Below are 25,563 nucleotides of genomic sequence, written 5' to 3'. Positions count from 1 at the left end.
GCCAAGGCTCGAACGGGTCCTTCGATCTCTGAGTTCCTGAGCTTCCTCTCCCCTCCCCTCGTTCCCGTTTACTCGCCTACAGGAGAAGAGAGGAGATGCTAGGCCCAGTTCGGTAGCGAGTTGGTGCACAGATGTGGGCGTCCGTGGGAGCCCCCCCCTCCCTTGCATGGCGCCCGAGGTTAAATGGTGGTAGCGGCCGGCCCAGGATGCGCGGATGCTTATCTGAAGATGTGAGGGTTGCCTTGTTTCATGATGGCTTCAAGATTTGGGAGCACACACACTCACCACACACACACACACACACACACACACATACACACATCTTGGGACGTGTGTGGGATAAGGGCGGATCAGGAGAGAGACGCCGTGCCGCCAAGAGACGGCAGATGTTCTGTGAGGCCAGCTCTGGGCAGTGTTCCACGTCCAAGAGAACAATGCGACTCTTAAAACCCCCCATGTGCTCGTCAACCCCGCGTTAGATCATGACTGCCTTGTGAGTCTTTCCCTCTCAGGCTCGGCGTTTCTTCGTGCAAGCCCCAAGTGCCCCTCCCTTCCCTTCCGTTGCGTCTCGCTCTCTTTTTCTCATTCTCTTGAGACCTTGAGCTGGTCTCGCCGATAGCTGTGCTATCTTGCTCGATTCGATTCTTTTTCTTCCCATTTCTTTCCTTAGTCTTGATTAGTTTCGAAGAGAGCGTGCGTAGGCGAGGAAGAGGAACCGGCAAGGAGAACGAGAGAACCAGAGAGAACTCGGCAGCAGACACGCAAAGATGAGGTTCACCTGGTGGACTTTGGCCTCGGCCGCCGCCGTGTTGGCGGTGCCGGCTCCTCAGGGAGGTCAACAAACGCCAACCCCGACATCCAGCAGCGGCGCCCCAACGGCGCCCGCATCGCCCAACGCCAACAACGCCTGCGCTCAGATCCAGCCCAAGGCTCAGGAGTTCCTCCAGGCGAGCCCGAAAGGTACGTGGGGTGAATGCCTGGAAACTAGTTCTCCCGCCCAAGTGGGAGAGAAAAAGTAGAGGAGACGGGGGGGGAAGAGTTGCAAAAGAGACCTGTTTTGTAGACCTTTTCAGAGTTACAACTCGCTAACAAACAAACCCCCTTCCCCTCCGATAGCATCCCCCCAAGTCCCCGCGCAACTGGCCTTCGACTGCCTCCAATCCGTGCCAAACAAGCCGGGCCCGGCCAAGGACCTGATCAAGAGTGTCAAGGCCTACGCGCAATGGCAGTCGACCCTGGCCTGGCTCAAGTCGCCGCCGGCGTCGTACATGCTGCCGGCCACCGACATTGAGGCCGGTCTGGACGACATCGAGAGGAAGGCCGAGGCCGGCCAGTACAAGAGCGAGTACGAATTCCAGCTCGCCATCTTCCAGCTCATCGCCTCGGCCCACGACGGCCACTTTGCCTTCCGCGGCGACGTGTTCAAGGGCTTCAGCTTCCGCAACAAGCTTGCCCAGGACATCGTCTCCGTGTCCCGCGACGGCGTCGAGGTCCCCAAGCTGTACCATCTTGGTGAGTTTCTTCCCCTTCTTTTTCTTTCTTTTCTCCATCCATGCTCGATACATACACGACGGGCATACACTCAGCAGCTGCCGAGCAGACGGATATTGTGCTAACCCCCGCCGGCCCCAACGCAGCCCAGCTCCAGAACGGCACCTCGGCCCCCGCCATCGTGAGGATCAACGGTCAAGATGCCGTCACCCTCATCTCCGACCTCAACCTCAAGTTCAGCGGCTTCCAGGACCCGGACTCGCAGTGGAACGCCAACTTCCGGTCGTACGCTTCCAACGAGAGCTTCCTCGTCGTCGCCGCCTCCCTCGCCTTCCAGGGCAACAAGGTGACGCTCACCTACGACAACGGCGAGGAGCGCTCCGAGGACAGCTTCGCCCTCATCCGCAAGGGCGCCAACTTCACCGGCGTCAACAGCGGCGAGGACTACTACAACAGGTTCTGCAACCCGGAGAGCGCGCCCAAGCCCACGCCCTCGGCCCCGGGCACGATGCCGAACCAGACGAACCCCAACGCGCCGTCCAAGCCCAGCGGCCCGCCGCCGCCTCCCAAGCCGACCATCGAGGGGTACCCCTTCCCCGTCGTCCGCGACAGCGGCGCCAACACGACCGCCGGCTACTTCTTGAACGGCACCGGCTACGACGACGTCGCCGTGCTCGCCGTCTCGGCCTTTGCTCCCCCGGACTCCATCGACGCCGTCGAGTACTTGACTAACTTCCAGAGCACCGTGGCCGCCTTCTTGGCCAAGAGCAAGGAGACCGGGAAGAAGCGTCTCGTGATCGACGTCGCCGCCAACGGGGGCGGCTTCGTCGTCGCCGGGTACGAGTTGTTCGCCCAGGTAAGACTCTTAATGTTCTCTCTGCGGTAGTCTCGTGTTTTTCCTTTCCCTTTTTTTTTTCTCTCTTCCTTCGATTCTTGTTTCATTTTCCCACGCAAAGTCATAAACTAACCCCTGTGTCAAAAAACAAAAAGCTCTTCCCCGAAGTCACCCGCTTCCAGGCAAACAATCTCCGTCTGTCCGAGGGCATCGTCAACTTGGCCCGCCTGGCGGCCGCCATCCCGTCCAACTTCACGCCGTCGACCCCCGAGGAGAAGGAAGCGATCGAGGCGCTGAGCGCCAGCGCCGTCGTCAGCAACCTCCTCCCCGGCAGCATCTACACGCCGGACGGACAGGCCTTCACGACGGTCGACCAGATCCTCGCGCCCGTCTCCCTCAACGGCGAGAGCTTCACGGCCTACCAGCAGGCGCCCCTCAACGATACGGACCCCACCTACAACCTCACGGGCGTCGGCACCAAGGCGAACCCGCCCCCGCGCGTCTTCGACCCGGAGAACATCGTCCTCTTCACCGACGGCACCTGCGGCTCCACCTGCACCCTCTTCGCCTACCTCATGATCCTGCAGATGGGCGTCAAGACCACCGTCGTCGGCGGCCGCCCCAACACGGGCATCATGCAATCCATCGCCGGCGTCGAGGGCGCCCAGGTCTTCGCCTTCAACGACATCACGTCCGATGCCAAGGCCATCATCGCCCTCGCCCCCAAGGACAAGAAGGAGGAGATCATGGCCGGAGAGCTCGGCGAGCTGGCCAAGGGCTACGCCATCAAGCGCGCCACGGATCCCAAGAGCGGCGGCGGCATCAACGCGAAGAACGCCTTCTCCATGTCCGACGCCAAGACCCCGCTCCAGTTCCTCTGGGAGCCCGCCAACTGCCGCATCTTCCACACCCGCGAGTCGCTCTTCAAGCCCGATGCCGCCTGGAAGCGCGTCGTCGATGCCACCTGGAGCAATCCGATGCAGTTCTGCGTCGCCGGCAGCCAGGTGCCCGTCACCAAGAACGCCACCATGGACCCCCTGTACAGGCAGAGCAAGAACAACACGGGTCTGCCCGTCCAGGCCACTGCCGCCGAGGGCGTGTCCGGCGCCGGTCTGAGGCTCGCCGTCCTCATTGCTGTGTTCACCGTCGCGGTGTTGAGTTTGTAGGGAACACGAGGGGGTTTTGTTTTGGGGGGTTTTTTTTGGTTTTGGTTTTGCCTGAACCCATGGATCGGCTTGAAAGCCCCGAAGACGTGAGGAAGACCCCCATTCGTTTGGGCGACCATCACCAAGGGTGTTTCTGCGGCGGCTGGGCGAGCTTTGGGCGTCTGGAACCCATAGTTTGAGACACAACTCTCTGGTCTCTGAGGCGCGAGCGATAAGCAAAGTCGTGCAACCCCTGCCCACCAGAGGTGGTCGCCGGACAGAACCCGGCTTCGTAGTAGAGTCGAGACGAGGGGAATAGCCGGGTGGAGCGTAGCGTAGCAGGAAGCGGTTAAGCTTCTCTGAAACCTTCTGAACATGATTTTCGAAGTCTATTTGGCGTTCGGTGTGGGTGGGCCATAAATCGTAGATCGCAAACCCTGCGGTTAGGAAAGGAGGGGGATCTTTGGGTTTCTACAATAGGATTATTCCAAATGATCACAACTCCCTTCTCCTCTTCCTGTGAACTACCGATGAATGGACGACTTATTGATATGTATAGGCGTGGAGAGTGGCTAGTGTTCCAGCAACGCATATGATACATCCGTTGAGTCTTGAACGTTCGGGCATGAAAGAGCACCTTGTCAGAGGAGAGATTTTAGGGAGAACATGAGAGTCGAGACACTCAATAGCACGCTTAACAAAACCTGGAAAGACCCAAGGACCGCCCAGTAAGCTTACTATGGATTCCATTCACCCATGAGATCCGTTAGATCTCTGAGATGAGGCGTTCGGTTGGGATTGGCCGTAAACGAATCGTACCCGATGATCGACACGCAGAGCGGTGATGTGCTGATCTCGAGCAAACTTTCTCCGCTCCCGGTACCCGGATCAGGGAAGTCGGAGAAGGTCTATCGGAAATTCCACTTCAGGACCGCGTATCCAACAGACCGGCCGCTTTTGGCTATGATTTGAGGCACTGTACCACTTTTTGAGTTGAGATTTGGAGTTTCACAACGTCTGTCTACCTGTACTTCCCCGTCTGGACTCTGACATTCTGTGTTCTGGGCATTTGACTCACGGGCTAGGCGTCTAGGATCTGCCAAGCCGCATCTTCTTATCACACGCCGATTAGTACCTTCATCCCGTCCATGTCGTTCCCCGCCGGTCGGTCCCAACCAGCTCAGAATGGACCTCGACAGCTGCTCACTTGGCCTTCCAAAAAACAGTGCCCCGAGATCACATCGTTATCTTATACAAAGTGTGATCATATGTGTGATTCCAGTCTCATACTACAAGAACAGTACTATCCAAACTGACACAAGACAGAACCTCTTTAGACACGTATAAAGAAGAGTTCACAACTCGCCAAGTCCCACTATTACACCAAACAATCAAACATGATCGTAACAACCGTCTCCCGGCTCATAGAGCAGCCGTGAATGCGGCAAGGCCGCAGAGCCACGCGCCAGAATACATCAGGAAGCGGACCTTGTGCAGGCGATCCCACTTCTCAATCAGCTTGCCGCTCTTCCTCCTGTCCATCTCGGAAAGCGCCACCTTGTCGTCCAGCGCAATGAGGGCCTTGTTGGTCGGCATGATGGCCATGGCCGTGTAGGGCAGGACGATGACGCTACAGAGCGCGGACATGAGGGCGAGCCGCCGGGAGATGGGCGACTCCCCCAGCGCAAACGCCCCCAGGTGCAGCGCCGCCGTCAAACCGGTGCCGACAACGACGTATCTCTGGTTGTCCCCCAAGCGAGTGTCCTAGTCAGTCGACTGTCTCTCTACTAGGATGGCGTGGAGAGAGGAAGGGGGATGAGGCGCTGCCAAGATGAGTTGACCAGCAGGGGGAAAAACATGTTACTCACAGCGGCTTCGTCGAAGAAGAGTCTCCATATCCTCACTTTCTGCTTCGCGCTCAACGAGCTCGTCCCGAGCTGGTCCCTGATGATGGGCAGCGGCCCTGTGAGGGTGAGCCCGACGTTGCCGAAGAGCAGCGATGACGTAACGACGAGGCCGGCGCCGAGCGCACACGCGGCCGGCGGTGCCCTGCCGAACGCGGCGACGTAGGCTGATACGGACATTGCGTGACTCTCTTTCTGTTGCTGATCCCGCGCTGCTCGCAAGTCGTGTGCAGCGGCTTGGACGTGTGGTTGCGCTGGTTGCTGGACAGTGAGTGAGTGTGTGCACAGACGGCGATGGCGATGATTGTTGATGATGTGAAGGGAGGCTCTGTGATTGTTGTCGTGTTTTCCCCTGAGACCACGCCGCCCCTCGGAGAATGGACAGCGCTTGTCCCGACGCGGGATAGAGGCTGACTATGTATGTCTTACTCTTTCAACACACGCGGTATCAGGGGCTGGTTACCTGGGGGCCGATCAGACTTCTGGCTAACTGTGTGTGGCTTACTAGATGCGCCTCTTCGACCTAGTCAGTCAGCTTGGGCCCTATGATTTCACTCTGCAGGTAGGCGGTTGGCTTTTCGCTCTGATTTGATCAATGAGCATTCTCGGCGCTGTCAACTCTTCCGGTGCATTGTATGCATGTCATAGATGAGATCTCAATCGACAAGTTTTATCGAAATGATCCTCTACGTGACGCGTGACACCTCACTAGATATCAATCGATTGTTAGAAGTTTGCGAAGATGGAAACTCCGTCACCAGGCTATCATTTAGAAATTATGCCATGCTGTAATCCCCCCCCCCCCCCCAGATTGAATCGATCCGAGTAGGCTGGGAACGGCGTCTTGTCCAACGATGATGGCCATTTTAGTGAAGAATCGTGTAATAGCGGATGCCTTCAGGCCAGTACTGTTCTTCCCTAACTTCCAGCCTATCCGTAGTTGCGTGGGTTCCAGTTCGGCCATGAAAGCGGATTCTCACCTATCTGAAAATACATGGTTGTTTTGATCTAGGTAAGGGAACCTCTTAACACATCAATCAAAGTTTGACGTATTTAAACCTACAAGCTTATGGGTTAGAGGGTTGGGTCAACCTCTGGCAGGTGAGGTTTATGAACCATGCAAGCTTCTGCTATGACTTGAGGTACAGAATGAGAAGCGAAATAGAAAAATGGACGTGAACTGGTACCTGTATTTTCTTAGAAGCCTAATTCTACTCTGCTACTCTGAAGCATGAGAGGAGCTTTTCTTTATATCATAGAAGATGTTTCCGGAGTCTAGACTGCAGAATCCTCAGCGGTTCCTCTGTAGATTTTACACCCTTGCTGCCCTGAAAGCTTACAGGTTTGTGAAGTCTTTCCTACGGGCTCATGTAATTTGTAAATGATTTGTTGAGAATGTGTCTTACTGCATCAGTTTGTCTGTCACAGTATGATAGTGTGACAACAATTATCATCCTCATAAGTCTTCGTCAAATGTCAACAGTTGCACGTTCATAAGTTGAGATGTATTTACTTACATTACGGCTTTCACGCCCACCAGAATTTTGGTCACATATACTGCGTAAACAATTGCTCTAGCTTCTCATAATAGCTTTAACAAATATAAGCTCCAAGCTGCGTCAGACACCTTTTGTTGGATTTACTCTTGCACTGTTTGTTATAAGTGTCACCAATAATGACCACTACGCTTCAAAACATAGAACTCAAGGGCAAAATCGAAATTATCAAAATTAGCTGCAATTGGATCAAGGAACCAGTGATAAGAAGCCATTCGACCGCGAAGGAAAACCTGTCCTCGGGTAAGCCGCCCAGACTTCCCTACTCGGCCGGCATCGCATCATCCGGCTTTGCCCGACAAGCAAGCGGCCTGTCTCTCGCCAGGCTTCTGCAGCCGCGCATGTGTGATCTGTACACCATGTACGAGTCCACGTTGAGGCGGATACGTGACAAAGAGGGAGTCCGTCGGGCCCAATGATGTCACAAAACCAAGGGCCACGATAGAAGCGGACGACTGGGGGTCTCGGGTGCCCCTGCAGCAACGCGGCCAAGATTCCAAGAGTCCAAAGGTGGTGGGCGCGTCTCATCGGCGCGAAGACATCGTATCGAAGCGGCCCAACCCGGCCCCAATGGCCCAGTCTGGTGCTCAGAACAGATCCGACGCCCATGATGCATGCTAGGCGCTTTCGTCTAGCGCAAGGCACGGAGTACGATTATGTGCCCATGGGCAGAGTCCCCACGTCTCTGGCGGTAATAATCAAAAAGAGTGTGCCCCGATGTTTGTTCTCGATGCGCTCGAATCGGAGGAGACCAAATCCCCATTCGGAGTCCGGTAGATGACGCGGTGGACCCGGGGGATATCCAGACCTGGCCCGGATACTCCCTCCCTTCTCCAACTTCCCCTCATTCCCACCCCTCCTCATAAACATGTTCGCCATGTTGAACCATCTCATCTCTCTCTAGTCCCTCCACACTCTACCCCACATCCTCCCCAGGGGGGGGCAGAAGAAAGTTGTCCGCTCTGTGGGCGCGCGAAGCTTCAATATCAACCGGCGCAGACGATGTAACGGTGTTGGATTCCCACTCTCACATCGCCGTCCAATCCCGACCTCGCTTCTGTCTTGGATCCTTGCCACTTCGTACAGCAACACGCGAAATATCGACCGAGCCGAAGCTGAAAAATGCCGTGGAGGCTGCGGCGCGAGTCGCTTCCAGAGCCCTCGCCTCGGGCCTGAAGTCACCGACATGCGACGTCCATGATGTTGGATTCCGCCGTCTGGACGAAGGGCCGTCCGTTTGTGCCGAGTGACATTTTAGAATGCGGGGTGATCAAGCAGGGCCAAGAGGTGAGGTTCACTTGACGACGCGATCTTCCCATTAACCGGTTATCCGCGCGAAATGGGCGTGCTTCTACCTCATCCTCCTCCTCCTCCTCCACCACCACCCCGTCTTGGCTGCCCGGATCTCGCAAGTCGCAATCGTTGTTACGCGACCATGGCAGCATATCCCCCCTGTCCGTCAACCCTGGTTGGGGTCATCTCAGGACGGAGCAACGAAGCTCAACAGTGCTTATAAAGTTGCCGTCCCTCTCTAGACGGGTGGATGGTCCCCTTCTCTTGCCACCCTTGCGTCGTTTCAACCTCCCCAAATCACAAGCAACCGGGAAGCAAGATGGTGTCACTCAAGTCGGCCCTCTTGGCCGCAACCTACGCCGTTTCGGCTGCTGCCGTCGACATCACCGTCAAGGCGTCTGGTGGCAACGCTACCAGTGGCCACCAGTACGGTTTCCTCCACGAGGTTTGTCTTCTTTTGGTGTCTTTTCACGATCAGCTTGTTGATCTGACACGCCTCTACCCAGGACATCAACAACTCTGGTGACGGCGGCATCTATGCCGAGCTGATCCGCAACCGAGCCTTCCAATTCAGCCCGAGGTTCCCCGTCTCCCTCGACGGCTGGCACCCCGTCAACGGCGCCAAGTTGACCCTCAAGAGCCTCAGCGAGCCCCTCTCCGCCGCCCTCCCCGTCTCCGTCAACGTCGCCGGGGGCAATGGCTCCGGGTCCATCGGTATCGAGAACGACGGCTACTGGGGCATGGATGTCAAGGTGCAGAAGTACACCGGCTCCTTCTGGGTCAAGGGCGCCTACGACGGCGTCTTCACCGCCTCTCTGCAGTCTGCTCTGACCGACGACGTGTTCGGGTCCGTCGAGATCCAGTCAAAGGCCTCGGCCGACGAGTGGGTTGAGCACGAGGTCGAGCTCATCCCCGAGAAGGATGCTCCTAACAGCAACAACACTTTCGCTGTCACTTTTGATCCTGCGGTATGATGCCCAGTCTCCCTGGTCCTGCGCTACAAGTACTGACAATTCACTCTCAGGGCGCTGCCGACGGTTCGCTGGACTTCAACCTGATCAGCCTGTTCCCTCCCACGTACAAGGGCCGTAAGAACGGCCTGCGAATCGATATTGCCGAGTCCTTGGCCGGTCTGCATCCGGTGAGAAGCTCCCTTCATTTCCACGCTGATCACTAGTCGTTTCTAACAACGAAGCAGAGTCTGCTCCGATTCCCTGGTGGCAACATGCTCGAGGGTCTGGACAACAAGACCTACTGGGACTGGAAGGACACCCTCGGCCCCCTCAAGGACCGCCCCGGCTTCCAGGGTGTTTGGGGTTACCAACAGACTCACGGCCTGGGTCTCGTCGAGTATCTCGAGTGGGCCAAGGACATGGACATGGACGTTGTCATTGGTGTCTGGGCAGGCCTTGCTCTCAACGGCGATGTCACCGCCAAGGAGGACCTCCAGCCCTTCATCGACGACGCCCTTGACCAAATCGAGTTCATCCGCGGCCCTGTCGACTCCAAGTGGGGTGCCCGCCGCGCCGAGCTCGGTCACCCGGAGCCCTTCACGCTGGAATACGTCGAGATCGGCAACGAGGACTGGCTCGCCGGCTACCCCGGCGGCTGGACGTCCTACAAGGAGTACCGCTTCCCCATGTTCATGGAGGCCATCAGGGCTAAGTACCCGGACATCACCGTCATCTCCTCCGGGGCGACCACGGACGGCGACGGCTTCGATATCCCGGCGCCCGGCATCGGCGACTACCACCCGTACCGCACGCCCAACGCGCTCGTCGACGAGTTCGACCGCTTCGACAACGACATTGCCCACATTGTCGGCGAGGTCGCCGCTACCCACCCCAACGGCGGCACCGGCTGGGACGGCGACCTGATGCCCTTCCCCTGGTGGATCGGCACCGTCGGCGAGGCCGTCTCCCTCATCGGCTACGAGCGCAACGCCGACCGCATCCCCGGCACCTTCTACGCCCCCGTCCTCCGCAACATGAACCGCTGGCAGTGGGCCGTCACCATCGTCCAGTTTGCCGCCGACCCGGCCCTGACCACCCGCTCCACCAGCTGGTTCGTCTGGGAGCTCTTCGCCGCCCACCCGCTCTCCCACACCTTGCCCACCGTCGGCGACTTCGGCCCCGCGTACTGGGTCGCCGGCAAGAACGAGGCCAAGGGCAGCCTCATCTGGAAGGGCGCCATCTACAACACCACCGACGGCGCCGACGTCGACGTCAACGTCCAGTTCGAGGGTGTCACCGCCGGCACGACCGCCTCGCTGACCGTTCTCGCCAACCCCAGCGGCGACCCCTTTGCGTACAACGACCCCCACACCGGCGTCAACGTTGTTGCCAGCAACACCACCACCGTCACGGCCAACGGGGACGGCATCTTCGCCTTCAGCCTCCCCGAGCTCAGCGTTGCCGTTCTCGACACCAAAGGCTCGGCGGGCGGATGCCGGACCGCGCGGTCTCTTAGACGCTTCCAATCTTAGTAAACGATAACCAAGAAAAATGGCATGACGGAAGCCCATGTGTAAGCTTGGAAGATGACTCTGACTACGAGTAGCTTTGTAAAGTTGCACATAGTAATGAATCACAAGATTACCGGTCGTTCCTTGTGACTCCTGATCTTCCTGCCTGCCTGATACATTTAATCATTTCCAGGAAGAGCTTCCAATCATAGATGCTCAGATATCGTTTCAAATTATGCTATTGGCTTCAACTTTCCCAAGGCTCTTCTCATTCGCATCTGTCAGGGTTTTGCGAGCCACACGCGTTCGAAGGTCAAAATCAGCGACCATCAGTCCCCGCAAACTTCAGCTCCTGTCCCGAAACCCCCTTCAGCACGTTACCGATCCCCGGAACCTCGCCGTTGCCACCCTGCATGATGGCCCCGTAGTTGTCGACAATGAGCTGAATGCCGGAATCAAACCCTTTCTCGTCGAATCGGCAGTGTTCCGCGTCGGGCTTGTTGTCTGCCGTCTGAAGCTTGTCAATCTCTTCCGTTTTCATCCCCATGTCCTTGGCCATCTTCTCGTAGGCCTTGATCGAAGCCGGGATCGAGTTGCGGAGGTCCTCCAGCTCTTTCTGGGAGGACTGATAGTGTATACGAGTCTTTCTGAGGGCGTCGCGGGACGCCTGCGATACTTCCACCTGAGGCTCCATGGCACCGCAACCCAACAGCACTCCGTTCCCGGCAAAATTGCCGATATGGGTGGGGATGAAGAAGCCGGAGAGCATCAGTGAGCCGCCCGATACTCCGGTGAAGAAGATGTTCGAAGAGTTGAAAGCCATATACCTGGGCAGTATCTGGAAGACGAGGTCGTTGACGGCTTTGGCATGGGCCACGCCGTCAGTGCGATTCAGACCACGTCCGCCTCCCCAATGGAGGTTCCTATCCGGTGATAGGACGGCCACTCCGGCCAGGTTGTTCTTGACGCCCTGGTTGGGCATTTGAAAGAACGACTGGCCGCTATCGCCATGGAGCAGAACATGGAGTCCGAGGTCTCCCTGGGCGCCGGTTGTCTTGCCGCCACCAGGGACTTTACTGGCAGTGGTAAACTCGCCAGCGGGACCACTGATGCGAAAACGTATCTTCAGGCCACTGTTTCCCATGTCAGACAGAGTCCCCTTCATAACTTCGAGAGCGTTGGCCGAGAAGAGCCACTCACTTCACTGTTTCCGTCGTATCCAGAATCACAGAGCCATCTTTGGCTGGAGTGATACCCTGTGGCACTCTATTCGCTGCATCCGCTGGACTTTCCTCCCTTGAGTTCAGGTGTATCGGTCCCGGAAGACATTGGACGCTAGTGAGCATCGCAGCGAGCAAAAGGGCCCATGTGGCTTTCGAGTATACTGCAGACACCATTGCAGAGGTTCCAACTTTGACGTCGTTGTAGGTTAGCTGTTGAAGAGAGAGAAAAAGTAATGTTACTATCGCGCCATTAACTCATGTCTGAAATGCTTAAAATCGGCCCAGATCTTTTTTCCTTGTACTCTTCAAGACCTTGGAGCCCATGGCCACAGTCATCTACAAGTGAAGGGTTGGTTGAGCTGTATCATAGCTTCCATGGTTGTAGTTTCAGGGCCATCTCAAGCGAAGTGTGGCCAAGAAGGTTTCCTCGCGAAGAGTTTCATCTGAACTATCAGGGGGCCTCCATATCGGCATTGTCTATGCCGCGAGATGCTCGACGAACAAGACGATTGTGAATGGCAATGCAAACAAACGGCCGAACAAGGTTCCGAATGGTACTGGTCCAGCTGCCATCCGCGACCTTTCGTGGTTCTCGTCCTCGTCCCACGTTCTCTGGCGGGAAACATGAAACAGAACGCCATCAACACGCAGCATCCTTGTTGCCCACACGGCTTCAATGAAACGGCGAATTGGCACATTTCGACGACGGTGTTTGTTCCACCCGTAATCGTCTACAATTGCCTTGGGGGAAAGTCTCAACAGAGCGCTCCTGATTAGCCTGGCTCGATGGGTGCTTGCCGACCACAATTAGCTTCAACGACCAGGCTACCGATATTTTGTCTTTCTTTGTCCACAAGCTTGGCACACGTAAGTTTGATGCGAAAAGGGATGCTTTCCGGACGTCTCACCGGCTACTTTCTCGACGCGGATGGCAGTCGAGTTTCCGATGAAGTCGGGCTTCTGGATCGTTTTTGTCTTCTATGTTACTGAGATCGATGGAGTCTCTGACGTAAGTCCTTGTCCTTGACTTGGCTGCTTGGATGGGGGCACCGGCCAGGATCCCTCCGGCCGACAGTCACAACAGCCCAGTGCCGCCCCAATGATCCAGTCCCAGTGGACAGTGGAATCCCCACAGAGCGTCCCGCCTTCGGACGACAGCGCACCGATGCGGAGATCTGTGATCCTGATCCTGTCAATAAAGAGCGCTGCTTGACAACTCTATCCGTTGTAAGGGGTCTCGAACACTATTCTCTGAGTCTATTCACCCATCCAATTGAACAGATTGAAGCCGCCACAATGTCTATGTCCACGGAAGACTGCCAGAAGACCCGCGAGGGCTTCCCCCGCCCTTTCCCCGACACCCCGTCCAACGTTCTGGACCAGCTCCGTGTGACCGGTAAGGTCATCGTGGTTACCGGTGCGGCAGACGGTATTGGTTTCGCAGTCTCGGAGGCCATGGCCGAGGCCGGCGGCAACGTTGCATTGTGGTACAATTCGTGAGTTGCCTGGAACTGCTAGAGAACAGGTTCCTCGACAACGCCTAGACCATTGGCTAATGCTGCTGCAGAAATGACGCCGCCATTCAGAAAGCGCAGGACTTGGCGAGCACGCACAAGATCAAGACGTCGGCTTACAAGGTTGATGGTAAGTCGCAGGCGGATGGGGGGCCAGCTATGCCGGGGTGACTGCCGGCCGACAGGGGGGGCTATGGTGCTGACTGCGCGATCCAGTGTCCGACTCAACACAAGTTCAAGAAACCATCGCCAAGGTCCTGAAAGACTTTGGCAAGATTGACGTTTTCGTCGCAAACGCCGGTAATTCCGCCAAAAAAAAAAATCCCTTGCTACTCACGTGGTCAACGAGCTAAAGTGTATGTTAGGCATGGCCATCTCGAAGCCCATTCTGGAACAGACTCTGGACGAGTACAGGAAGCAGATGTCCGTCAACGTGGACGGGATCGTCTACTGCTCCAAGTACGCCGGCGAAGTCTTCAAGAGCCAGGGGTTCGGCAACCTCATCATCACGTCGAGCATGAGCGGCCACATCGTCAACGTGCCCGTGGACCAGCCCGTCTACAATGCGACCAAGGCATACGTCACGCACTTTGGCAAGTCGCTGGCCCGCGAGTGGCGGGAGTTCGCCCGTGTCAACATCGTCTCCCCCGGCTTCTTCGACACGAAGATGGGCGCGGGGCCCCAGGCCCTGCAGGAGGCGTATCGCATGGCGGCCCTCGGTAGGCAGGGTCACACCAAGGAGATCAAGGGCTTGTATCTCTACCTGGCGAGTGACGCCTCCACTTACATGACGGGAAGCGACGTGCTCATCGACGGCGGGTACGTCTTGCCCTAGATGATCAAGGACATGAGTTCGGTCGGGCGGGTTTCTAGACTTGGGCAAAGGCATTAGACATGAATGATATCAAATGATTTTCGTCGATTTTTTCTCTCATCGCATGGTATACCTACTACCCCTTTATTTCGAAGTGACAAGGTACAAGATGTTCGAGCTAGAGGACTGTTCAACACAGTTGTCTGCTTGTCTGGAATGTCTTTCGTCATCTATCTACGCAACATAGGCAAAGGGATTTACAATTACCGTGATACGCCTAAAAGTGCTCCAAAATGCATGGTAAACAAGACAGAACCTATGCGTCGTGACTGATTGATGGTTATTACTGCATTGGTGGTACCGGGGGGCGTGTGGGATGCGGTGGGCAGTAGTGGTCCCTGTCAGTGTCTTGCAATATGGGGCTTTCCCCGCTGTCGATTCTCAACAACCAGTCACTAGTCAAGGTGCCAGAGTGGTTAATGGGCTGCCCTGCTATCAAACCTTGATTCCAGATTAGGCAGTGGCTTCGGTCGCGCAGGTTCGAATCCTGTCCTTGACGCATCTTCTTTTGCTTTTTGTCGTAATACGACAGACAGACAGACAGACACCTGTGACAGCCGAAGTCTGGTTATTTGGTATCATCTACCTACAACGTCTTCACAGAATCCGTGATTATCGCCACCGCAGGTAAGTAGTGGCGGGTGTGGGTGGGTGAGCGAGTGGGCAGTTGGTGTCTGTGGACGAGGGCGATTTCTTCCCCGCAGCACAATTCAGTTTGACAGTTACATCTTGACAGACTGACTAACTGACTTGCTCCATGACCTTCTGGCGACATTGAATTTCCGCAGCACGAGCCAGGTCATAAGTCGGGGACGGAGCCGGATGACACTCACACAGCCAAACCACAGCGGGAACCTCGGAGATGTGGGGCGTTCATGGATCCGAGTCACTACTTGGCGACTGCTCTCCTCGAACCTGAATGAAACTATGCCTTTCCAGCGGCATTATAGATCACATTTTGGTCGACTCGCCTGAAGAACGGCGGGCTCGGGGTCCAGGCTATCTAGTTTTATTGATACCAAAGTACTGAGGTGTCCGATGATTACGTTGAGCTATCTACCTGTCCCATTCCGACCCAAACTCCGAGCTGCCCAAGCGGTATAACCCTAAAAACCCGACTGACTTGACCAAGCATCCTTAAGCTCCGACAGTATGGCTGAAAATCTTGGCAGCCAGCTGGGTGAGCAACCTCGCACGGTCCGGCTGAGGAAGCTCCTGTAGAACAAACGTTAGCAGAGCTCACTCGTACCGTCGCAAAACATGAAATAAGAGGCCAACTGGATCTACCCGGTAGATATCTCCAGATTCGCACTAACCTGGAACACGGCGTAGACACTCTTGCCCTTGGCGTCCCGGACGGCGCCGAGCCTGTTCCCGGCGACAGCCCCCGCGACCGCGCCGGGCATGTTGCCGACGATAAACCCCAGCGCGCCGCCGCTCAGGCCGCCCATCATGCTCCAGAAGGAACCCGTCGGCCGGTTCGTGCCCTCCTCGGCCATGCCCTCCTCGCGCAGCATCTCCTCGAACACGTCGCCGAACTGCTGGCTGTCCGCCTTCTCGCGCTTCTCCTGGCTCTGGTCCTGCTTGCCCCCCGTGAAGAAGTTCCATGCCCAGGAGTAGGCGTTCTGGGCGTTGCCGGGACCGGCCCCGGCCCCGGCTTGCGGCGGCACCTCCTCGGCGGGGTCGTCGTCGTCGGCAAAGTCGCCGTACGTCGCGCCGGCCGACGCGCCAAAAATGTTTCGCTGGGCGTCATACTCGCGCCGTCTCTGGGTGTCGGAGAGTGTGTAGTATGCGTCGTTGACAAGCTGGAACTTGCGGGTGCGGGTCGCTCGCTCAGGGGAGTCGGCGGGGACCCGGTCGGGGTGCGTCTTCAAAGCTGCTCTACAATGCAACGTTAGCTTTCATGTGATTGTGGCGATGGCTTTTGGGGGGCTTACTTCTTGTACGCATCGCGAACTTGTTGGGTTGTGGCCGCCTCTGAGATTCCGAGGATCTTGTCTGTGGCCTGGTGTTAGTCCTCGCCGGAAGTAGGGTGGGGGGCGCTGGGGGGGAAGGAAGGGAAACGTACAGTAGTTGGGAGGGGCGCCGGTGTTCGCCATCTTGAGAATCAGGTAGTATTGAGCGCAAGAGGCTTCGTGTGTATATGGCAAAGTGATAATATAACGACGCAGAGGTGAGGGAGAAAAGAACGCCGCAGGTTGCCTAGTGATCAAGTACTGGATTGCGCTCAAGGTATTCGAATCGCCTCCCGCAAGCACAATCACAAGCACACAGCAACGTCATTGTGGCGCATGAAACTAGTGCAGACGTGGCTTGATTGGGGTGCGGGGGGCCTGGTCCCGGTCCCCGACGCTTAGCGGTGCTGGTCTGTGCTTTGCTTACCTCAGCTTCTTTTTCATGAAACTTCCATTTTAGTCTTCCGGGTCGCTACCACACCAACAACACTTTCAGCCAGTCCTGATGCAACTCACCCGCGGGTTCTGGAATGCCTTCTTACTTTTAAACGCTTTCCCTCTTCGACAGATACGGTGCGCCGACAGCGCCAACTTCGAATACGTCCCGAATACGGTCATGGATGGGGGCTTCCCCTTCCACTGGATCTCAAACAAGGACTATCTATGCACGACTCATTTCAGAGTTGGGGAGCCTGGCAAGGCACATCGCCAGCATTTTGTACGTGTAACGTCTGAAGCTAAGTTCGTGCCCAAAGGTTATCCCGACGTGGTTATCCGCGTTCCCGAGGAAGAGGGGCTCGGGGAAGTCAAATCGCCAAACTTCATGGCGCGGGCAATCGCCCGCTCAACGTCCCAATTGCGCCTCGATAGAGCCGTGAGGCTGTTTAGCGTGACACACATGAAGCCGCAGTAGAGGAGCAAGGCTCGGTTTCCATTGCCCAAGACAGCCGGACCCTGGATTGGAGACCAAATGCGACTGGTTACTATCGTATACCACTAAATGGTTGATTGGCCTGGCCCGTCGCTCCGCCTTCACGCTCGACGAACCTTGAGCCATGCCGGCCGAAGCAGGGAACCCGCGTCGCCATTTCGTTTGTCCAGCGCAACACTAGGCACATGGCCGTGTGAGATATGACACGTGCATTCGAACCTCCGCAGTATCCCCGCCTATCCTTATTTGTGCCTTATAAGTGTCATATAATCGGGATCAGTGTCTTCCCATTTATCTCTGCCACCCCACAGCAATTGGGGAACCTTCTCTCTAGCTTGCGCTGAAGATGTGGGCATGGGGGTCAGGACATGGGCAACGCAGCTCAGGACTTGCGGTTTAAGCCCCAAGGCTTGACGAGCGGTACTCACATCTTCTTCCCCGACGTTGGCTTACCTTCGCTGCTCACCACAGAGGCGTTTATGTCTTAACCGACCGGGGTTGGTCGAGGTAACGGATGGTGATTCTGGCAGGAGACGAGGCACCTCTTGCCTTGATGCCTACTGTGATGTTTGGCACGGGGAGTAGCGTCTGTCTGCTTTAGTTCTACTTGACCTGGACAAGCATGGCATATGCGCATGACACCCAAAGACCGGACACGGGCCAAAGTCTCGTTGCTTTCTGTCTGCATAACACCAACACCGGCCGATAGTACCACACTCCTTGTGCTGCTTTGAACATCAGTATTCGCGCTTCCAGTCGTACTCGACAAATTTCCAGGCATATATAAGGACCAGCCCTACCCACTCCCCCCCCCCCCCCCCCCCCCCGAACCATACTGGATGAACCAGCCTCCGCCGATCCTCACCTGACTCCCTCCTCGCGCGATTGTCGACGAGGCCAGCCTATTGCTATAGGGCAATCGTGGTCGTTCTTCCAAGTGCCTCTGCACATCACCAGCTCCCCAGGACGCCTCCTTCAGCGTGAGTTTACACTTGAAATGCCTTCAAGACCTGTTGCTGATACGTACGCATCAAGAACAGAACCCCGAGAACGAAGGGCCCGTCGTCTTACACAATGACTCCCGCGCTCTACAACGCCGAAGCTGGCGGCAGCGTCTGCACCACGCCGGCATGTCTCCAGCTTTCTTCCTACATTCTCAGCAGCATTGCGCCCAACTATACCGATATTGATCCGTGCACAGACTTTGACAAACGTACGTCCAACGGTGCAACGGCCTCAAGTCACCCTTTTTTCCCTTTCCTCCCCCCCCCCCCCATTGTACCTGCATGACATTTGTTCCTCTCTGCTTCCCCGCGCCCAAGCTCCCGATCCCTGCATGATATTTCTTTTCATGTTTCCTACGCACAATCGAGCAAAAGTCAAAATGGCATTGCGCCCCGCCCGTTGACACACTTTCTTGGCAGTGGCATGCGCGGGTTGGGCCTCGACGCACACGCCGATCGCTGGTCGTGCAAAGGCCTCGTCCCTGGGCGAAATCAGAAATGCTGTCAACATCGTGCTGAGGGACGTCCTGGAGGGCCCGTATCCCAACGGGCCCAATGCTGGCTTTCTGACGGCATCCCTGTCCCAGGAACAGGTCGCCATCGATAGAGACAACTTCAAGCTTATTGTCGACACGTATAACGCCTGCTTGAACAATACCGCCGTCCAGGCGGCAGGCCTGCGCCCTCTCATCGGCCTCATCAACCGCGTTGCAGAGGCATTTCCTGTCGCCGACACAACGGAAGACAGGGAGCGCAAGGTTTCCAAGGGCGATGCTTCCAACATTGGCAAGGCCTTGCTGCTTTTCAACCAGCACGGTATTGGGACTTTCGAGCTCATCGATGTCACCTTGGACGATCAGAATCCGGTATGTCACTTGTTGTTGTCTGTGTTTGTCCGTCGTTGCCACTCATCGATGTGTTTCGACGCAGTCTTCTGTCCCTCAGAGCACCACCAGTCTAACCGCATTGTAGAACCAAACGATAATATCCGTCCTGCCCGGTGGCACGCCAGGCCTCAGCGACTCACAAGCTCGCAACAATCAGACGGTCGAAGAGTACCAGCGCATCATGGCTGCCGTGCTACAAGAAGTGCACCCCAGCAAGCTCACTGCCAGTTACGCCCAGAGACTCGCGGTCGCCATCAACAAGTTTGAGAGGGATGTAAGCGCCTTAAAGTCCAAGGACGACAGTCGTGCAGACGACAACGTAAGTTCTGCGGTTTGCCGCCCAATGCAACCGAAACACACGATCCCTTGCATGTGCCTCGGCTCGAGGATTCATCCCCAACCAAGTGTTGAGGATTTTCGGCTGACGATTGCATTTAGTCACCAGCCAGGAAGTTCAAGTTGGAACAAGTCACGAGCGTGGCACCGGAGCTCAACCACGACTTCGTCCTCAAGAACTTGATTTCCGCTGATTATGAGCTCAAAGAACTTTACTTCTCACCTGGTTACTTCGGCAACCTCTCTCAGCTGGTTACCAACACATCCGTCGAGACAGTCCAAGGTTTCTTCATGTGGAAGATGGTCTTAACCTTTTCCGGCTATGTTGAGGCCGAAGCCACAGAGCGGCTAAACAACTTCAAAGACAAAATCCGAGCTGCAGATCCCGACGTGGTTGGCAAGGCCCCAAGATGGCAACAATGCGTCCAGCATGTCGACGAGGGTGTGCCTTGGAGCAGCCTGCCTTCTGGGCTAGGCTGGATTCTCAGCCGTTTCTATCTTGACAAGGGCTACTCGAAGGAGTCTCGTGAGCTCGCCACCAACATGATGGGTAGTATCCAGCAGGCCTTCATATCGCGCCTCGGAGACAAGGACTGGCTCTCTTCCGAGGTCAAGAAGGCCGCCGAGGAGAAGGTCAACGCCATTGTGAAGAAGATCGGCTACCCAGACATGTCGCCCGACACTGCCAACCCCCGCAACCTCGCAGACACCTTCTCCGGTCTGCAGCTTGGCAACGCCTACTTCGACAACGCTGTCGCGCTTGCAGCCTTTGCTGGCAAGAAGACTTTTGCTCAACTTGGCAAGCCTAGTGACAAGGCAATATGGCTCCAGACCCCATCAACGACCAACGCGTATTATTTTGCTACGTACAACGACATTATCATCAACGCCGGCATTCAGCAAAAGCCTCTGTACAGCCCCGAGTACCCTGCATACATCAATTACGGTGGACTCGGCATGGTCCTCGGCCACGAGCTCACGCATGGCTTCGACAACAATGGACACAACTATGCTGCCAACGGTTCCCTCGTCAACTGGTGGGACGAGAAGAGCCTCCAAGCCTTCACGAACCGCACCAGGTGCTTTGCCGACCAGTACCAAAAGTTTACCGTCATGGCGCCCAACGGTACGGAAGTGCCTATTAACGGCAACTTTACGCTTGGGGAGAACATTGCTGACGCAGGCGGTGTGGTGACGTCTTACGCGGCGTGGAAGAAATCGCAGGCGGACAAGAAGTCCAACAATATGGACCTTCCGGGTCTGCAGAAGTTCTCCCACGACCAAATGTTTTTCTTGCATTATGCCCAGACCTGGTGCGAGAAGGCGACCAAGGAAGCCGACGTCTACCAAATCGTCACCGATGTCCACTCCCTGGGGTTTGCTCGCATCAAGGGCCCGTTGGACAATTCGGAGGACTTCCGCGCCGCATTCAACTGTCCTCAGAAACAGGCTACCTGTAGCCTCTGGTAGAGCTGTATGGGCAGTTCTGGATGACACTTTTGCTGGCTGTTGCTCGATGGCTGTATGTATGATCAAGCGGGGGGGGAGTTGGTGTCTGGTACACTCGAGTCTTTTCCTGTTTCTTCCCTGACCGACGCGTGTATAGACGGCAAAATCATCATGCAAATACTTGTACCAATGCTTTGTGCCAGTCGGGTATGAAGAGGCATCCATCTTCAGGTATCCCTCGATACGCCTCGTCGCCCAGCTAGAAGGGCAGAGCAACCAGTTGCGGCCTATCACGATGTGGTGCACGTATCTGTATTACGCCCTCCAGGACTGGAAGGTGTCTATTTAAGCTCTCATGCCTGGGTATTGGCGAAAGATCCTGTAGGAACGGCCCCTAGTAGGACCTGACCTCGCACCTTCGGCCGGTGCACTTCCGAACCGTTTCCCTTCGTCGGCCAGGCCAGCATTTACTACTATTTGCCTCGGCCACGCTGGTTCGGATCAAACACACAAACTTAACTTTACCGGGCTCGTCTATCTTGCAATCCGAACCCTACCTTACCGTAACCAATCGTGGGATCGGCCGTGCGACGCGAACATCCAGCCGGTGCCGGTCGTGTGGAAAGTGGGTCAGACGGCCGGAGCCTAGGGGGTCCACTGCCGAAGCAACACCGGAGATTATCTCGGTCATTGCTAGTCGCAGCTCCTCTACGATGTATTTCAGCGAGGGAAGATCAGATCAAATCAAAAGGTGCCGGGAGTGAGTTGAAGAATAGTGTTCTCGCTGAAATGAAGTGGTGCGCGGGATTTTGCAACGAAGCGCAAAACGAATGCGAATCTTCCGATCCAATCAGTGAGGCCACACCACATGTCACAAACCTCGGCGTGGGTTGATTGAGGGATCTCCCATGCCTTGGATGATGCCGGGCCCACCTGTGTAATGATCTCGCATCGCTAGCCGCCCACGGCCAGCCCGGGCGACGATAACCCACATCGCCGCGCCGCCGCGTCCCAGGACCGCCTAGGAGAGAGCTCAGGGCCAAGGGATAAGCGGTTCCTCTAGGCAATGGGAAGAAGGTTGGTTACCCTTATATGCGAGCAGGAACTTCCAGAAGAGTGCCACCCCCACCCCACCCCCAATCTCAATTGAGTTTTTTCGGGCCCGTTGCAACTGTCTTTCAATGGTGGTTCAGACAGGCCACTCCCCTGACACCATGACGGGACAGCCGTGCTGGAGCTTATGCCGTCATGACGCCGGCGGACACATTCTTCGACGTTGAACAGCGAAGCCCGACTCGAAGCCGGCGGCTTGTGGCGGGCGGGGGACAACATGTCTGAAATGCTTGCGAGGTCCTGGTATGAGGGGGTTTGTCGGATCTTTCGGGCGAGTCTGTGGTCCACTCCCAGGTCTGCCATTTGAGGTCTTCCATTTGGTTTGGTTCGATTCTGTTCCCCCGTCGATGCAGTTTCCCTTGGTTCGCGACAGAGTTCCGACCAAATCTGGGCATAACATGTAGAGAAGCAAACCCGTCCGTCCACCCCCCAAACCCAGCCCGCCATCCCATCCAGTCACCCATTGAACAAGGAGGAACCCGTCGGTTCCGAACGCCGCACTTTCCTTTCGTAGTCGACCGTCTCCCCCCCCCCGACGCCATGACAGGAGGGACTCCGTCGCTCGGAGCCCGATCAACCGCGAGATTTTAAGGTGGGTAGGTGACATAACGAATTTAACTCACTTTTATGCTCCGGGAACCACTTGCATCTCCCCCGAATCAAGCGTGCCGCCCGGGTTGGCGGCGCGGCGGGCGTAAAATCGCGAACCGCTCAACGATGATAGGCTATCAACGACACCTCTGCTGCATCTGTCTCAACTAAGCCACCACCGGAGCGACACGTCGTCCAAGTATCTTCCGATTCACTCGCGGCTCACCACCGACTATAATCCACCGACTTGTCCTTTGCTACGAGAAACCAGACCTTTGAAACCAATGCCTCCTTTCTGATACACACGCGCGCGCACGTACGCACGTATACACACGCACGATGTCTGTCATGACTGCTCCCGCCTCATCGGCATCGACAACGCAGGACCGCACGCGGGAGGCGCCGCCAGGCTGTCACCCCTTCATGGCCCTCCCTCTCGAACTCCGCCTCCTGATCTGGGAGGCCTTCGGCTCTGAACCCCGTGTTCTGGAGTACAGAGAAGACACCTGCCTCATCGAGCCCGCCCGTGAGTACCGGCATTCGCGCCCCGTCGGCCTCGGCGTCTGCGCCGAGGCGCGGACGGCCATCCGTGCCCTTCTCCGCCCCTTCCCGCACCCGCACGACATCCGAAAGGGGTCTCGCACCTCGCCGTCCGCGCTGGAGTGCGTCCCGGCCTCGGACGTCGTCTATCTTCCGCCGCCCGTGTACCGCAGCCGCATCGGGGCGTGGGATTCACCTTGGACGACGAAGCCCGGCATCCGAAACGTCGGTGTCCACTGGTCCGTCCTCCCCGACGAGCGACGCATCGTCGAGGCCCTCAAGGGGTGCTCGCTCTGCTTCACCGACATGACGAAGCTGGTGGTCTTCATCGAGTTCAAGCCGCTGCCTCAACCCGAGCAAGAGGCCGGCAACGGTGGTAACGTGAGACTCTTCGGCCATGCTGAGGACGAGTTCCGGCTGCCTCCGTTGTTTTCCGAGGCGCAAGGGCTGATGGATGACTTTTGGACCTGGGGGGAGCTGAGACTTGCCATCGAGAAGGTGAGGAGGCGGTTGAATGGGATGCCCGAGGTTGAAGGGATGTTGTATTACCGGGAAGTGGAGGATCTGACGGGTCGCTGAGCTGATGAAGGCAGCTAGTTGATGTGCCTTGATTGGCTGGCTCCAACTAGACAGCCTCCCATTCATGCGGGATTAGAAAGGGGTTGATGATATGGAAATACAAGGCAGCATGGAATGGAGAACCATGATGAACTGTTGAGCTTCCTAATGGAGAAAGCGGGCGAACAGATACCATAGACAGATCAGCACGGGCTTTTCATAAATTTTCTTTTTTTGTTACGACAGCATGTAAATGCGCAAAAAGGAGGTAGTTCGTGACACGCCGAGCTCGGCTCCGCAGACTTCCCGCTCCAGGCGATCCACTTCTCCGGATGCCGGTTCCACATCCGAAACTCGGGGGGACAGTAAGTGGATGGCAAATGGCATGGTGAATACAACTCTGACCAGGACAGTTGCAAGTGTCAGCTTGCGCAAACGAACGCATTCGATAAACACAGAACATCTTACACTCGCTTCCTTGACCTCTTCCGATGTTCGCCTCCCCCCCCCCCGGGCGACCATTTGTTGCTCGAACGCATCGCGAGAACAAGCAACGTGTCAGAGTCCAATACCGCTCTCTTATTGATTCCATCTTTCTCTCCCATCCACTTCTTCCGACATTCTCCCCGAGATGGAAACTTGATCGGCCACTCGTGCCCGGAATGGCAACGCCCAAAAGTTGGGCATCCCCCTCGCCACGGTTCGCATTGCTGCCTTCGTCATAGCCAGGCCTGCCATCTCGCGTCCTGATGGGAGCGAAACCTCCCTGACATGGGGGAATCTATCTCAGCTTCCCTCCGTCGACACAGGGCCGGGCCCGTATGCCGTCACCCCATGTGCCTATCGTTGGAACGGATCGGATCACCGAATGTTACTGGATGACATCGTCAATCTTGCCAGGCAAAAATGGTTCGGAGAGATGCAAGAAAAGGCGAGCTTCTCTCATTGCTTCCAGAACATCAGGTTCGACACCTTCAACACTATACAGACATGTAACCGCGCTCGAGTCAAACTGCTCTCTCTCGCCCCTGACGGATTGCCTACGAGACCTGCAAGCGCACTTCTTACGATGAAGATAGGAGGCGGGCCCTTCTCACGCTTCATATCTAGTGCCCCGAGCATGAATACAGCTGACTTGATTATCTCATGAACGCCGAGATCAATATCGGATTCGTCAGGAAGACCTATGTTCCACGGCATCTACGTATCTACCATTCTTTAAATGAGTATCTTCGCAACCCTTTACATATCAAACGCCCTGACTTGTACACGTATCAACAAACAACTGCTTTCAGCCATGGATTTGTCTTGTAGCTCAAAGTCATGCCCTGACTGGAATACCCGGACCTAGCAAGAATCAAAACCCCTTGAAGACTCCTCGACAAACTCAAGAAGGTTTTGCGCTCTGAGAATGGGCTTCGTCAATTTCACTAGCTCTGTCTCCGAAATCGAGCTTCTAGAGGCGAACAGCTTGCTTTGGGCGAGGGTTCTCATGGGATACCGCTACCGCATCGCTGAGATCTCACTCCTCGGAACATGAGGCTGACCGTCGAGTTACGCTATCCTGTTTCCAGAGCTATGCCCTTCACGCCTCAGACTGCTTGGATAACGAAGCGTTCAGGTCCAGTGATTCAGGTATTATCTCCTGAGAGATGTCGTCTGTCGAGCACCGACGAAGGCCGCTCTTTGGTATATGATCCTCTCCTTTCCTGGTCGTGGTCCCCTTTCTCCCCAATCAAACGATTATCTAATTTCTTCATCATCCGGTTTCATGGTGGGGCATAGTCTAGATTGCAAGAGACGGGAGCCAGACGAGGCCTACAATCTCCGATCAAATCTCGAGAAACAGAACCATCAAAGATGCTGTGAAAACTTGCATGGGTGTCTTCTCTTCAATAAA

General features: G+C 56.1%; 8 protein-coding genes across 8 annotated transcripts; 5 read left to right on the top strand and 3 right to left on the bottom strand.

The window, feature by feature from the left end:
* Nucleotides 1-767: 767 nt before the first annotated feature.
* CH63R_11378 (Peptidase S41 family protein) lies at nt 768-3,492 on the top strand (the record flags this gene model as incomplete). The annotated part of the gene is made up of 4 exons (XM_018306352.1): nt 768-960; nt 1,117-1,512; nt 1,590-2,347; nt 2,482-3,492. The coding sequence occupies 4 exons, from the start codon at nt 768-770 to the stop codon at nt 3,490-3,492; spliced, it is 2,358 nt and encodes a 785-aa protein (XP_018153193.1).
* A 1,401-nt stretch (nt 3,493-4,893) lies between these two features.
* Nucleotides 4,894-5,555, bottom strand: CH63R_11377 (uncharacterized protein; the record flags this gene model as incomplete). Its single annotated transcript, XM_018306351.1, has 2 exons — nt 4,894-5,235; nt 5,340-5,555. The coding sequence occupies 2 exons, from the start codon at nt 5,553-5,555 to the stop codon at nt 4,894-4,896; spliced, it is 558 nt and encodes a 185-aa protein (XP_018153192.1).
* Nucleotides 5,556-8,474: 2,919 nt separating this feature from the next.
* On the top strand, nt 8,475-10,709 carry CH63R_11376 (Alpha-L-arabinofuranosidase; the record flags this gene model as incomplete). Its single annotated transcript, XM_018306350.1, has 4 exons — nt 8,475-8,669; nt 8,731-9,192; nt 9,249-9,365; nt 9,423-10,709. The coding sequence occupies 4 exons, from the start codon at nt 8,475-8,477 to the stop codon at nt 10,707-10,709; spliced, it is 2,061 nt and encodes a 686-aa protein (XP_018153191.1).
* A 298-nt stretch (nt 10,710-11,007) lies between these two features.
* Nucleotides 11,008-12,085, bottom strand: CH63R_11375 (uncharacterized protein; the record flags this gene model as incomplete). Its single annotated transcript, XM_018306349.1, has 2 exons — nt 11,008-11,821; nt 11,889-12,085. The coding sequence occupies 2 exons, from the start codon at nt 12,083-12,085 to the stop codon at nt 11,008-11,010; spliced, it is 1,011 nt and encodes a 336-aa protein (XP_018153190.1).
* Nucleotides 12,086-13,207: 1,122 nt separating this feature from the next.
* CH63R_11374 (Short-chain dehydrogenase) lies at nt 13,208-14,260 on the top strand (the record flags this gene model as incomplete). Its single annotated transcript, XM_018306348.1, has 4 exons — nt 13,208-13,407; nt 13,479-13,555; nt 13,642-13,725; nt 13,791-14,260. The coding sequence occupies 4 exons, from the start codon at nt 13,208-13,210 to the stop codon at nt 14,258-14,260; spliced, it is 831 nt and encodes a 276-aa protein (XP_018153189.1).
* A 1,176-nt stretch (nt 14,261-15,436) lies between these two features.
* CH63R_11373 (DnaJ domain-containing protein) lies at nt 15,437-16,398 on the bottom strand (the record flags this gene model as incomplete). The annotated part of the gene is made up of 4 exons (XM_018306347.1): nt 15,437-15,514; nt 15,616-16,180; nt 16,237-16,297; nt 16,368-16,398. The coding sequence occupies 4 exons, from the start codon at nt 16,396-16,398 to the stop codon at nt 15,437-15,439; spliced, it is 735 nt and encodes a 244-aa protein (XP_018153188.1).
* A 1,861-nt stretch (nt 16,399-18,259) lies between these two features.
* On the top strand, nt 18,260-20,882 carry CH63R_11372 (Peptidase family M13; the record flags this gene model as incomplete). Its single annotated transcript, XM_018306346.1, has 4 exons — nt 18,260-18,398; nt 18,610-19,055; nt 19,162-19,395; nt 19,515-20,882. The coding sequence occupies 4 exons, from the start codon at nt 18,260-18,262 to the stop codon at nt 20,880-20,882; spliced, it is 2,187 nt and encodes a 728-aa protein (XP_018153187.1).
* Nucleotides 20,883-22,904: 2,022 nt separating this feature from the next.
* CH63R_11371 (uncharacterized protein) lies at nt 22,905-23,684 on the top strand (the record flags this gene model as incomplete). The annotated part of the gene is made up of 1 exon (XM_018306345.1): nt 22,905-23,684. The coding sequence occupies one exon, from the start codon at nt 22,905-22,907 to the stop codon at nt 23,682-23,684; it is 780 nt and encodes a 259-aa protein (XP_018153186.1).
* Nucleotides 23,685-25,563: the final 1,879 nt, after the last annotated feature.

Source organism: Colletotrichum higginsianum, chromosome 8 (assembly GCF_001672515.1).
Source record: "Colletotrichum higginsianum IMI 349063 chromosome 8, whole genome shotgun sequence".
Classification (NCBI taxonomy): Eukaryota; Fungi; Ascomycota; class Sordariomycetes; order Glomerellales; family Glomerellaceae; genus Colletotrichum; species Colletotrichum higginsianum.
This window is presented reverse-complemented; position numbering and strand designations above follow the sequence as displayed.